At 46.1% G+C, this 13776-nt stretch overlaps 1 protein-coding gene across 3 annotated transcripts in view; it reads left to right on the forward strand.

Moving 5' to 3' along the window:
• Positions 1-13776, forward strand: part of DIXDC1 (DIX domain containing 1) — a 66995-nt gene that overhangs the window by 31513 nt on the left and 21706 nt on the right. For 2 of the 3 annotated variants that reach the window (XM_014785175.2, XM_004427335.3), the window contains 5 exons: positions 905-1030; positions 3791-4022; positions 4635-4742; positions 10694-10806; positions 12455-12603. In XM_014785175.2, the coding sequence (XP_014640661.2) occupies positions 905-1030; positions 3791-4022; positions 4635-4742; positions 10694-10806; positions 12455-12603 (728 nt within the window). Of the gene's footprint in view, positions 1-904; positions 1031-3790; positions 4023-4634; positions 4743-7318; positions 8096-10693; positions 10807-12454; positions 12604-13776 lie in introns of those variants that run through there. The other variant, XM_004427336.3, reaches the window with a different exon arrangement.

Genomic DNA, 13776 nt, shown 5'->3' on the forward strand with positions numbered 1-13776 from the left:
CTTGCCTTGACTATTTTCATTTTCTTTCTAACTAATCTCCTTAGTGGCCTAACTAATCTCCCTCTCAAACTAATTTCCTCTCCACATAATCTATGTCCACACAGAGTCAACTTTTAGAAACATATATCAAATCATGTAACTCCTTTGCCTCAGACTCTCCGTTGACTGCCCATTACACGTGGAAGAAGATTCAGGCTCGTTACTCTGGTCCACAGAACCTTACGTGACCTGACCTTGCTTACCTCTCTACCTTCTCCTAGGACTCGACTCCTCCTAGGACTCGACTCCTCGCTCCCTCCAGCCGCACTGGTCTCATTGCTGTTCCTCAGATAAGCTGAGCTCATTCTCACTTTGGAGTTCGTACCTGTGGTTCCTCAGTCTGGAATGCTTCCTCCTCAAATCTTAACATCTCTTACTTTATTCAAATCTCTGTTCAAATGTATTATCAGAGAGGCCACGATCACTCTTTGTTTTTCCACATGGCACTTATCACTACCTGAAATTATGTTAAACATGTACTTGTTAACTTAGTCATCTGTCATCCCTACAGATATAAACTCTATGATGGAAGGGACTTTGTCTGTCTTGTTCACTGCTGTTTCTCTGGTGCCCAGAACAGTGCCTGGCACACAATGGGTGCTTGATGAATATTGTTGAATGAAGAAATGTCCACACAGTAACTTCAGAGGCCACTGGGAGTAGTTGTGAAAATTTGAAGGTCCTCCAAAAGGCTTTAATTTTCCTATTCCTCATCCAAATTACAAACACCAAGGCTTAACTCACTTGCATATTTATATATAATCTTAGTGTTTACAGCAAATATTCCCTTTCTCTCTATCTCAATACTGTAAAACTTTGATAATATTTCTTCCTATAACTTCATATATTTTCTCTCTTCTAACAGCAGGAGAAAAGCTGAGTGGGGTACAGCTGAGTCCCAGTAACCAACAGGAGATGAAGAATAATGTGGAGAAAGTGCTACAGTTTGTGGCCTCCAAAAAGATTCGTATGCACCAGACTTCGGCTAAAGGTTATAAATATTCTTTTTTTAAAAAATTATTTTGTTGAGGTCATATTGGTTTATAACATTGTGTAATTTCAGTTGCACATTATTATATATCAGTTTCTGTATAGACTGCATCGTGCTCAGCCCCAATAGTCTAGTTTTTATCCGTCACCATACAATATGAGTATACTCAGCTTTGACTGGTGATTGCTACCCTCAGAAGAACCATCGGTTGTGTAGCTGAAGGTTCTGGGTAGACAGGATCAAGATTAGACCCATAACCTCCTATCATTTTTCCGTAAAGAAAGTTATCATCTTGGGATGGAGTGATTATCAAAATCTGAGTGCTTGGAAACCTGGGTGGAGATAGAAGTTCTGTATTCATTTTAATTGAATAAAGTTTTGCTTGAGTGTGTATAGGAAAATTAATAGAGAAGAGGTTACAAAATTGGGATTTTAATTTTAGAATGTCTCATTTAAGTTATCAAAAATGAAGATATAATAGTCCCCCTTATCGGCAGGGAATACGTTTCAAGACCCCCAGTGGATGCCTGAAACTGCGGAGAGTACCGAACCCTATATCTACTATGATTTTTCCTATACATACATACCTGTGATAAAGTTTAATTTATAAATTAGGCACAGTAAGAGATTAAGAACAATAACTAATAATAAAATAGAACAGTTATAACAATATACTGTAATAGAAGTTATGTGAATGTGGTTTCTCTCTCTCTCAAAATAGCTTATTGTACTGTACTCACCCTTCTTCTTCTTGTGATGATGTGAGATGATACAGTGCCTACGTGATGAGATGAAGTGAGGTGAAGGACATAGATATTGTGACATAGCATCCTGGGCAGGACAGAGTGGGATGGTGTGAGATTTCATCACACTGCTCAGAACTGCATGCAATTTAAAACTTATGGATTGTTTATTTCTGGAATTTTCCATTTAATATTTTCAGACTGAGGTTGACTGCGGGTAGCTGAAACTATGGATAAGAGGGGACTACTGTAGATTATGGTTTTTAAGTTAGTAGGGTTTCATGACCAAGAATTCTTTCAAATCATAATAGTCTACATTTTTTTCCATGCAGTTTTCCAGGAGGAAAATATTTTACAGAATTTTTTTTTGGACATCACAGAACATTCCAGGCAGGATGAAGGGGGCTCTGTAACCTCTGTACATGCCCTCTCCTATAGCCACATGGCCAGAAGAGGACACTTCTCAGTCCATTTTGAGCCCAGGCTACAGGGAAGAAATCATGTAGGTGTCCTTGGAGAGCACAGGCTCCTGAGTCCTCTCGCTGTTTCTCTTGAACGGATTGTAATCTGGTTCTGTGTCAGCCTCAATTTCTGGGCCTGACTGCCCGTGGCTTTGATGAGAATGGGGCCAGGAGGGAGCCCTCCTTTCATGTTGGATTGTTGGTGTTCTATGTGTTGGGGCAGACACTGACCCTGAGAGTGCCCTGTAGAAGATATCAATCAATCCTTCTCAAAGCCTTGCATATTTAAAAGGCTATGACACTGAAAAAATAGAATATTACCCATTTCCTTTCGTTAACTTTCACCAGACCTATCACAGTGTCTTCTGCCTGCATTCCTCCTTTTTTCTAGGGCAAAATTTAGAATGTAATAATATCTCTGATCTGGTCCCCATGAGGAGTGGGCTTGGGGATCTGGCCCATTAAAGTTGGTTATTTTGAGGGAACATTGCCATTCAGGACATCATTGTCTTTTACCTGAAGAAGTGTAATAGCTTCCTAATTAGTCCCACTGCATCAATTTTTGTCCCCTTCCTGTCTGCTCTCCACACTGCAGCCAGAATGATCTTTCTGAGAGTACATATCCTTATGCCAGTCCTCTGTATCTGGGGACCCTTAGGATAAAGTCCACAGTCCTTCCTGTGGCTTACCATGCCTTTTCTGACCTGACCTCTGATTCACCCTCCTCGTCTTTCCCCCTCTCTCCCTGCACTCTGAGCACTACCTCTGCTGAACTTCTTTCAGTTCTCCTGTCACAGTGCTGTGCCATGGAAATATAGTGTGAATCATGTATGTGACCTAAAAGTTTCTATTAGTCACATTGAAAAAAAGGAAAAAGCAACAGGTGAAATTAATTTTAATAATATATTTTATTTAACCCAAAATATCCAAAATATTATCATTTCAACATGTAATCAATATAAAAAACTATTAATGAGATATTTTGCTTTCTATTTTTTGTACTAAGGCTAATGAGATTTTTTTATTCTATTTTTTTTGTGTGTGCTAAGTAAGTACTACACCTATAGCACATTTCAATTCAGACTGTAGCTACCTTTTAAGTGCTCAGTAGCCATGTGTGGCTAGCGGCTCCCCTATAGGACAGGGCAACTCTACTATCTCACGTTCTCTCTCACCTCTAGACCTTCAGGCCTGCTGGTCCCTCTTCTTGGAATGCTCTTTTCCCTCTCTTCCCTCATCTGATGAACCACTATTCGTCATTCAAGTCTCAGTTTAGAATTCACTTCCTCTAGGAATCCTTCCCTGAGTCCTCTAGACTAGACAAGATGTCTCTACTCGGAGCTCCCAGAGAATCCTGTTCTTCTCCCATCATAACACATTACTGTACTTTATTGTAATTGCTTTTAAATCTTCTTTCTCCCTGTTGAACACGGCTTTGTGAAGGCAGAGATCTAGACTGCCTTGCTTACCTGTATCACTAGCAAATATGTATTAAATGAATAAGTCCTCAGCCTCTGCCTCCTTCTTAGGACCTCTCGGTCTGTTCTGTCTCTCAGATATTGTGGAAGGAAACCTGAAGTCTATCATGAGGCTGGTCCTTGCCTTGGCAGCTCATTTCAAACCTGGCTCTAGCAGGACGGTGAGTCAAGGACGGGACTCCAGAGCCCCTCTGCAGAGTCACCAACCACACTGTGCCACTGCCGTGGCCCAGGGAGCAGCTGCTGCTCTGGCCGATGTGTGTCATGACGTGTCACGGTCGGGACGGGATGTCTTTCGATACAGACAGAGGTAAGGGTAGAAATCTAGGGATGGGAACTTGTCCCTCTCTCTGATATTTCTCCCCTTAAATGACGCAGTAGCTAGAAAGATCACCTAAACAGCCCACATTGCAGAAAAGAGCATGGAGTGGAGGTTGGAGAGGGCGCTCCAAAAGAGAAAAACCCTTTTTAAAGAGGTGTTTATTTTGCCATTAGCAGAAAGTAAAGGAATCACATATGTAATTTTTTGCTCTGATACCCAGAATTTTCAATATACGTCTTTGGCACAGTGTGTTTTCTTCACGGGGAGATAGTGGGAATAATGATCCAGTACATCCAGGGAGTCTCTCCCTGGAATGTATCCTAAAGGCCAAGCTGTCCTGGAGAGTCATGCAGGAAACACTTTGGGGGTTGTGTCTGGTGAGAGAGAGCACGACCCTGAGGTCTTGCAAAGATTAGTGAAGTTACTTGTTTTTACGTCTCTCTTCCCTACTGGTTTTCAAGTGTCTTTAAGGCAGGGGGGCTCTGCCTTATTCATCCTATTTCCATAGCGCTCACCGAGGGGCTGTCTGTCAGTACTTGCTGAGTTGACCTGAACTGGAAGACTGACACCCTCTCCTTTGCTGGCGCCCCCTGCCTTTAGGAACAGCAGCATGGATGAGGAGATTGAGAATCCCTACTGGAGTGTGCGCGCCCTGGTGCAGCAGTATGAAGGGCAGCAAAGGTCCCCATCTGAGTCCAGCTGCTCCAGGTAACTGTGGCCTCAGATTCTTTCCACTACAGTCCTGGCTAAAAGCTGAATTCTTGGGAATTCTCAGGTTTCTCAGCTTCAAGTAGCAACACAACAGGCAATAAGGCTCCTAAACCCTTTCTCTTTCCCTCAGTATATGTTTGGCTTTAAAAGGGGAGCCTTCAGCACTGCCTTGTGGTTTTGTGCTGGCAGGAGGATAGGGTGGGGTGTTGGTGAATTTCTCACATAAGGAAGCTTTGTGCAGAGCCCCAGGGCCAGTGCTTAGCTGTGTCCACATGGGGGCGTGACTGGGACCTGTCAGGGCCCCGCCCAGTGCATCTCAGCAGCCAGTGTTTTTGAGAGCTAGTTTTATTGCACTGTCTTTGTGCCTGAGTGTAACTCTTAAGTTATGGCTTGAGAAGGCCCATATAAAGCTCATAGCAAGAGAAAAAATTGGGCAACGTGGTCTGAGAGCATTAAAATGTTTCCAACTTTCATTTATAGGGCTGGGAATTGTGGCAGATTGATATGCATTTGAGTGGGGTAACGATGTTTGTGAGTCTAGCTGAAAGGCTGTCTATATCCCTTACAGCCAAGTGCAGAGACCAAAACAGGACACAGTGCTCTAATGAAAGCCTGATCAATGCCAAGTATAGTGGCAGCAAAAGACTGCTTTCCTGGCTCATGTAAATCATGCTCCTATAAACACATCCCCAGATCATGTTAGCTTATTTACTAACTTCATTTCATTGCTGCATCATATTTAATTTATGCTCTTATGACCTTTTTTCTCCTACCCCAACCCAGCTTAGTCTGTTCTAGTTAAGCCTAATTGTTACTTGTCTCATATGTATTTTATGTGTATTTGGTTTTTTCTCATTCTCTCTTTTTTTCTCTCTCTCTTTTTTTTTTGGTGAGGAAGATTAGCCCTGAGCTAACATCTGTTGCCAATTCTCCTCTTTTTGCTGAGGAAGATTTGCCCTGGGCTAACATCTGTGCCCATCTTCCTCTACTTTATATGTGGGACGCCTGCCACAGCATGGCTTTTTTAGCAGTGCGTCAGTCTGCGCCCGGCATCTGAACCTGTGAACCCCAGGCCACCAAGGCAGAGCTTGCGAACTTAACCACTACACCACTGGGCTGGCCCCTCTTATTATTTCCTTTCCTCATAAAATTCCATCTTAGTTTATTGATTCCACCTAATTTAGTTAATTATTTAGTTAGTTATTTATTAGTTAATTATTCCACCTAATTTATTGAGGTCACCTGGAATTCTTTCCAATATTTTAATATGCTGGTAACCTTACTCAACTTTAATTTTAACATTTAATAGATATGCTTTTTTTTTTTTTAAAGATTTTATTTATTTATTTTTCCCCCAAAGCCCCAGTAGATAGTTGTGTGTCATAGCTGCACATCCTTCTAGTTGCTGCATGTGGGACGCGGCCTCAGCATGGCCGCAGGAGCGGCGCGTCGGTGCGCACCCGGGGTTCCAAACCCGGGCAGCCGGCAGCAGAGCGTGCGCAGTTAACCGCTAAGCCACGGGGCCAGCCCGATATGCTTTTTTATTTATAAAATTCACACAACATAAAATTAACCATTAATCATTTTAAAGTGTACAATTCAGTGGCATTTAGTACTTTCATAATGTTGCGCAACCATCACCTCTATCCAGTTTGAAGACATTTTCATCACCCCAAAAGGAAACCCTGTACCTGCCAAGCAATAGGTGTGCTTTTAATGAGAATCTAAACCATTTCTTGCTTGCTTGCTGCGTAGACCATCAATTGTTACAGAATCAAAAGATGTTTCGTTTTATGCTATCTATTGCTTCCTGCATGGCTACAGGCCAAGCATGGCTACAGGCCTTTCACTCTTCGGTGCCTGCCAGAGTTGAGAGAGAGAGAGAGAGAGGGGGGGGGGGGGGCTGGATTTCTTCCTGAGAGAGCCTGCTTCCTTCCTCTCTGGCAGAACAGACTGGGGCAGGGGCTGTGAGACAGTGTGAATTAGGGACCCAGTGGAAATCAGGCTGCAGTGGGCTGACGGTGACAGTTTTCTAGGAGAGGGGTCAGAGAATAGTTTGCATTTCCCTTTCTTTCACTCCTTCCTGATTTTGTCATTTTCTTCTAAGCCGACCTCTCACTCTCCTCTTTGGGATGCTCAGTCAGCACCCTGCCTTTTCCTCAGTGAGCTCCCTGGGACCCAGCAGGCTCTGGAACATTCTGCCCACCCACCCCCTTCCTCAAGGGGAGCCCCCCTAATGGCTCAGTGACCCATGAAGCCAGGAGACCCCGGGATGAGACTAAGAACGGGGAGTGGCTCAGAAGATAGGAAAGACGGCCGCTGGTGTTTAATCTTCTGCCCCTGCTCTTCGAGCGACACCCTGGCGAAGCCCTGCCCGCCTGTTGCTTCGCAGACCTCGGGCCAGCCTCTCACTGTATCCAAGCAAAATGATCCTTAGTTGGGAAAAAAAGAACACATGAAACGCCCGAGGGGAAGGTGGGAGGAGATAGGCGGTTGGCGGGTTTCCGGGGGAGACCCCCTCCCGCGAGGAGCTGGGTGAGACCTGCCCCGACCTCGGTGTCTACGAAGGGAGGGGGTCAGAGTAGAGAAGGCAACGTTTTCAGTTCTGGGGTTCTCAGGACGAGGACCACAGACCCATCCTCGGGATTCTGCGGAGCGGCGGCCCCTCCCTTGCCTGGCTCGGTGCTCCCGCTCGGCCGCCCAGCCCGGCCCCGCCCGTGCCCCCCGCCCTCGCCCTGCCACTGCCCAGAGCTCGGCCGGCCCGCCGAGCGCCCGCCTGGGTCCGAGCCCGGCGCTGCCTGGCCGCGTGTGACAGCCTGGGAGGGGGCGGAGGGGAGGAGAAGGGAGGGACCGGGGAGGCGGCGCGGAGCCGGGATCGTCCGCACGCTCGCCGCCCCGGACTCGACCGCGCAGCCGGAGCCGCGGGGAGCGTTTCTCCCGGTCGGAAATGGGTTGAGATGCCTGCGCCCGGGAGCATGCCCGGAGCCGCGCGGCGGCGGAGACCACGATGCGGCTGCCAGGGACCGGCAGCCCGCGAGGGGAGGCGGCTTCCGCCGAGGCCGGGCTGCTGCAGTGTCTGAGCTGCCGGGACAGCGCGCCTCAGACTCGGGAGCATCCCCGTGCCTGGGGCCGAGACGCCTGCCTCTCTGCTCTTCCTACTCTCTCCCGCGATCGGGGCAGACAGCTCTGGTAGTTGGTCTGCCTGTAGAGTCGTTCTTCGGGCCCCAGCGCGGGGAGACATGCCCGAATTGGGGAGCGCTGTGACTCTCAGCCTCGCACTTCACCTAGGGAAGCAGGCTTGCTGAAGCCGGAGCCAGGAGGGGGACCATGGGAGGGACGCAAGTCAAATGGTGAGCTGAGGCCACTTTGGCTTTGGAGGTGGGGGGCATGGGTGGGAGCAGGGCCAGGACTGAGGATGCTGTTGGCCAGAGACAGAGAGGGATGGGCGGGGGCGCTATATTGGGGAGAACAGGCTGCTGGCCTGGGATTATCACTGTAGAATACAGTGGGTTTCAGAAGCTGGAGCCAGCATAGGGGAAGGAGGAGTGGCACTTCACCCTGTCTTGTCTCTGCTAAGGGAGGGCTCTTCAGGAGGGAACAGGACTCTTTCTTATTGCCCCTTACCCATTTAAAAAAAATTGATTTGACTCTAATTTGGAAGTGTCTTAGCTGGGGGTTGCTTGTCTAATAAGTTGACTGGAGAGATGTTAGACCTGTGGGGACCTGATTTGTAATCAGTTGTTCCCTGACTTCAGAGGATTATGATGGCAAATGGGGGATTACTTGCTTATAAAATACGGCTTTTAAGCTAATCAGGGAGAGCCTAAATTATATAATTAATTAGCATTAAAATGGTTTTCCCTGACTTGAGGCAGAGGATTTAATGCACCATCCTCATCCAACAAGGCTCTTCTTGGGGAGGCGGCCAGATGCCTGCTCTGACCTGTGCCTCTGGATTTTTCTTCCTCAGGTCCTCTATCCTTTGCCTTGGCCATCTAGTTTCATGGTCTTACCTCTCTGTGGCCTCACACACTGGCAGCCTCAATTCAAGAAAGAGAAATGTTGTTTTCCTTTGGCTGCCCTGCCACTCCCCCAGTGGGGTTGGATATGCAGACATCCGCCTCCTTCTGCCCTTATATGGGAGACAGCTCACTTAGGAGGGAGAAGGTGGAGCTGAGCATGCGTCTCTGCTTTTGGGAAAGCAGTTTTCCAGCATCCCAGGTTCACACTACTCCCCGCTTCGTCTCACACGTGGTCCAGCTGATTGCAGGCAGTGGAACGTGACAACCATAGCACCTTGTCGGCTAAGAAAGTGTTGTCTTATTATTTCTCAAAGAGGAACAGCTGTTGCAGGCATCTCTCTGCCCTTGGATCCCCATTTCTGTAAGAAGGCGAATGCTGAGGCCTGAACAGTCGTAAATCTATTCTTCTTATAAATGACATAGTACCCTTAGACTAGTGCTTTTCCAGCAGCTAATGCACATTGGCCTGGAAGTCAGATTGCCTAAGTGGTGAAAGATGGATAAGAGAGTTCTGTAAAGCAATTATCTTTTCTCAAGACCACTTCTTGCTACTCTCCACTCCTCTTGCCTGTTCAGGTTATAGATCTACACATACGGTTAAGTGACTTTCTTTAATTTGAAGAAGCAAAAAACTTTGAAATTTTTCTGAGGTTCTGATAAGGATGACAATGTATTACTGGTTGAGGTCATTCCCACCAAAGCCCTTGAACTCTGGACAAATAGGAGCATGAGACACTAGTCCTCAGGCTGCTTCAGAGGTTTTGAAATCTCTGGCTACCTCCACTGTGCTTGGCTCTTGTTTTTATTGGTTTCTAGGAAGACGAAATGTTAACTCCTGATCACGGCTGTGAGGATTAGCCTGGGAGACTTCAGGGGCACATTAAGTGGGTCACTGAATCCTAGACACTTCCACTGTTGTCCGGGTGATGGATTTGGAAAGAATTCCTGAAAGGGAGCTGGGCCTGCAGACCCCGCAGCCCCTGAGATTGTTTCAGTGCTGATGTTCTCAAGGTGCGGTGCAAAGAAGAAGAGCCCTTCAGATGGAAGCATCAGCCTCACATTCCCATCTTGTCTTGTGGACGTGCTGTTGTTCTGGAGATTTAAAATTGCACTTCCCTAAAAATCTGAACTGTTCCTTCCAAGGCTAGTAGTTACATCAGAACTCAAGAATTATTGCGAGGTTTCTGATGACAATTTGAAAATAGTGTGGCAGAGATGTAAAGAACTCTTTGATGGAGTAAATCAAGTAAACCTTTACCATGCCCTAGTAGGTCTTTTCCCCTTATCCTTTTCCTTATCAAATCCTAGCTCTCTAGATATATCATTACCCCTTTGCCCAGCCTGGTACTGTCCAGCAATTTCTCCAGTGATTTCTCCCCCCTGAGGCAGCCTCCACACCACTCCCTCCTTTGGGATCAGCCCAGAGCTGATCTGCCATGATTACTCTGCTGGTATTGCTTGTGTCTGTGAAAGGTCAAAGTATTGGAAATAGATTTTCCTTCCAGCTCCCAAAGCTACTAAGACACATACTTCATCAGTGTCTGAACTTGGGCCTAAGCATGGTGGTGGTGGTAAGTAAAAAGAAAACCAAACCAAACCAAACTTGGAGTTGTTTAAAATGTTAGATTACCCATCCTTCTGATCAATCTCTTCTCAATGAATTAGGCTTAAAGGCAGCCTTGTTGTGGAAAAGACTTGCTAGGAGTGGGTCTTTCATTCATTGAACATTCATTTCATTCATTTAACAAGTTCATATTCATTCATTCAACAAATGTGTATCCTTATTAGGGGCCAGGTCCTACTGCCTTGGGCTAGGCAGTAGGAGTAAGATGAGTAAGAACATTTCTCTGGGATAAATTATGAAAGTTTTGGCTTCTAAACAAGTGTTCATAATAATTGTTTCTCTTTCTTTTCCTTCAATCACAGCCTGACTTCACCCAGTCCTAGCCATAGTGCAAAGAGCGAATCCATTATAACCCAGTCGGAGGAGAAGGCAGATTTTGTGATTATTTCCTCTGAAGGAATAGAGAACAGAACAGGTACTATTTCTCAGCCTGCCTTGTTGGCTCAAGGAACAGCCCTCAGCTTGAAGAGTTTAGAGATCCTAACTATCTACCTATAAGCTCCCCGGCCTTCTCCTTCTGCATAGTCTGTGCATACAGGGTCAGTTCTAGAGGGCTCTAATGCTTTGGAGCCAACTCATGTGGTTATCCTCTTACAGAATGTCACTTCTGATGTCCTAGCTGTCAAAAATCTCACAGCAGCGTAGACAGGCTGTTCCTCAGCTGGCTGCCTGTGAATTAGAAAATGACTTTGGAACAGTCAGAAGCCTTAGTCAAACAAACAGTTTTATTATTTCTATTTATACAAATAATTTCAGTATTTCCCAACTTAAATTGGGTCCAGGTATATATATTAGGAGCTGAGGTGTCTGTGAGAACCTATAGAAGAGAGCAGGTCTACCGCAGGCTTGGAATGAGGGCTACAGAAAGGACCACGGAGCTCCCTTTGTTTCGACTTCTTCCTCTGTCTCAGTCTCTCTCCTTCTTACATAAACATAGAGGGAAGCATAGAAGAAGCAAAGCATGTGATTTAGATAGAGTTTTATTCACCTATAAGGGATGTAATGAAACCGAAGCCCTCAGAAGAAAAACTGGAATTAAGTTCTTCCTTGCTCTGCTCCCCCTCTAGCCCTGGTATTAGTGCTTAAGAGTCAGTCATGTTACTGAGTCAGAGACTCCTGGGACCCTGGGGAGGGGGAGGGGAAGCATTTATTGAGTGCTTGCTCTGGGGCAGGCACCACGGGGCCCTGCACATAAGTTACCTCATTTCATCTTCATAACAACCCAGAGGGATTATGCTTATTATATTTATTCTTATGAATGAAATCAGAGCAAAGAGACTGTAGAGGTAGAAAAATAAAACCAGAGAGAGATTAAAGATTTCATTTATTTATTTATTTTCCCCCCAAAGCCCCAGTAGATAGCTGTATTTCATAGCTGCACGTCCTTCTAGTTGCTGTATGTGGGACGTGGCCTCAGCATGGCCAGAGAAGCGGTGCGTAGGTGCACGCCCGGGATCTGAACCCCGGGCCGCCAGCAGCGGAGCGTGCGCACTTAACCGCTAAGCCACGGGGCCAGCCCAAAACCAGAGAGAGATTAAGCAATTTGTGCAAGTTTGCTTTTTCTGGTTTGTTTCCTGTGTGACTTACACAATGTTAAATGTGAAAGGGGTTCAGTTATGACAGAATGGCCAAAGGAATATTGAGTTGAGGTCTCCCTTCTGAAGCTCCAGAGCAACCAACAGGAATTTTGTTTTCATTGCACCTGGCAGCTCCCCTCTTGGTACCTGGCAGAATCAAGCTCTGGGAATGCCAGTTCTAGAGAATTAAGAGTCATGTGTGTGTCCCATACCAAAACTCCCAAGGAGGGAGTCTTACTGCTTCCTAAAGGTTCTACAAAGGATAGATTTCCTCAACAAAGTAAGTGTTGCTCCCGAGAGCCTGGAGTTAATAGCTGGTTCTTTATGTCTCACAACCTCCCCCTGGTGGAGAGTCTAGTTTCTGCCGTGAGGACAGGTTCAGAAGGCAGGTGACCTGAACTTGTGAACACAGAGGACTGTGCACGCTTTCTGCCGGAAACTCAGTTTTCTTCAACATGAACTCTGCTCCCTCCTTTCATTTTGTAGAGGAGACAGACTCTCCATTATCCCGAGACTGGCTACCAGGCAGCCCAGGAGCCTATCTGGAGACTTCATGGGAAGAACAGCTGTTGGAACAACAAGAACATTTAGAAAAAGAAATGGAGGAAGCCAAGAAAATGATATCAGGATTACAGGTAGCTCTTTCCCTATAGTTTGTCTTTGGTGCACCAATTGGTTATTATTCTTAAGCCACTAATATCAGTTGAAAATAAACTGACTGAGTTGTGTGTGAGGTCAGATTTGAATGGGGAATTGAGATAGAGGGAGTAGTACTGAAGGAGCAGAAAATTACTTATATGCGAGTGCTCTGGAGTGAACTTTATGGACTCTTTTTACAGCACAGCTGTTAGGATTTCTGCAAGCCTGGAAGTCATTATTGACCTCTATCAAACCCTTCTTCTGGTTCTCGGCTTCATAGATGGGTTTCTCCGCTGTCTGCAGCTGCAGACCTGCCATTGCAGCTTTCACCAAAGAATGGCACTGTGAATAGTCAGGGATTCTCTCCTGGAAACTCTTCAGCAGAAGGGTGGAAGAGCCGGTAATGCCGCAGGTTTCCATTTGAGTCTAGCGAAGGGATTTCGCTCACTCCTACTGCCTTTGCAAGTGGATGCCGACCACAGTGATCAGGTAGAAGAGGTTTCCCTTGAGCAACAAAGCCCTTCAGTTTTTCCTATACCTTCAATGCCCGCTCGGCAAATCTCCCCCAGAGGCCGACTGACCCACTTGACTTAGTTCCTACCCTGAATGACCCCCCAGGCCTCTGTCTTTGTGCGTCTGTCCCTGTTTAGGGGAGCCCTTGTAGTGCTCAGATGACCCTGAAATTGCCTAGGAATCTTCCTTTCTTTTTGTGCTAGGAACTGCACTGCTTCTGAGTTGTCAAATATTTATGGACACATAAACAAAGCCCACATTATGTGAGTGGCTTTGGCAGCCGGCAGGCGGTGGAGGGCGTGCTCCCAGCCAGCCTGCAACAGGGTGGGGACACAAAGGGTTCCCAAAGAGAAAAGGAGATTGGTGCTGGGGTAAAACAATTTGCATAATGTATGCCCCGGGCACTGAGGAGGGTTGGAGGAGTGTTTACTGCCTAAACATTCCCAAGGAGGGTTGTTGATTTTCCCCCATTTGCTCTGTATTTTGGAAATGTCTGTCTTTTAGATCCCTTTTCTGCCACACCATTAAGGAATGGTTTAATTAATGGAATTTTTTTTTTGTGCTGTCCTTTAATAGGAAGTATGAAAGCATGGGGAAGTTTGGGATTACACCCAACCAGGTTTTTCCCAGGATCATTTGCATTATATGAGCATAGA

Source organism: Ceratotherium simum, chromosome 7 (assembly GCF_057802395.1).
Source record: "Ceratotherium simum simum isolate JZ-2026a chromosome 7, ASM5780239v1, whole genome shotgun sequence".
Taxonomy (NCBI): Eukaryota; Metazoa; Chordata; class Mammalia; order Perissodactyla; family Rhinocerotidae; genus Ceratotherium; species Ceratotherium simum.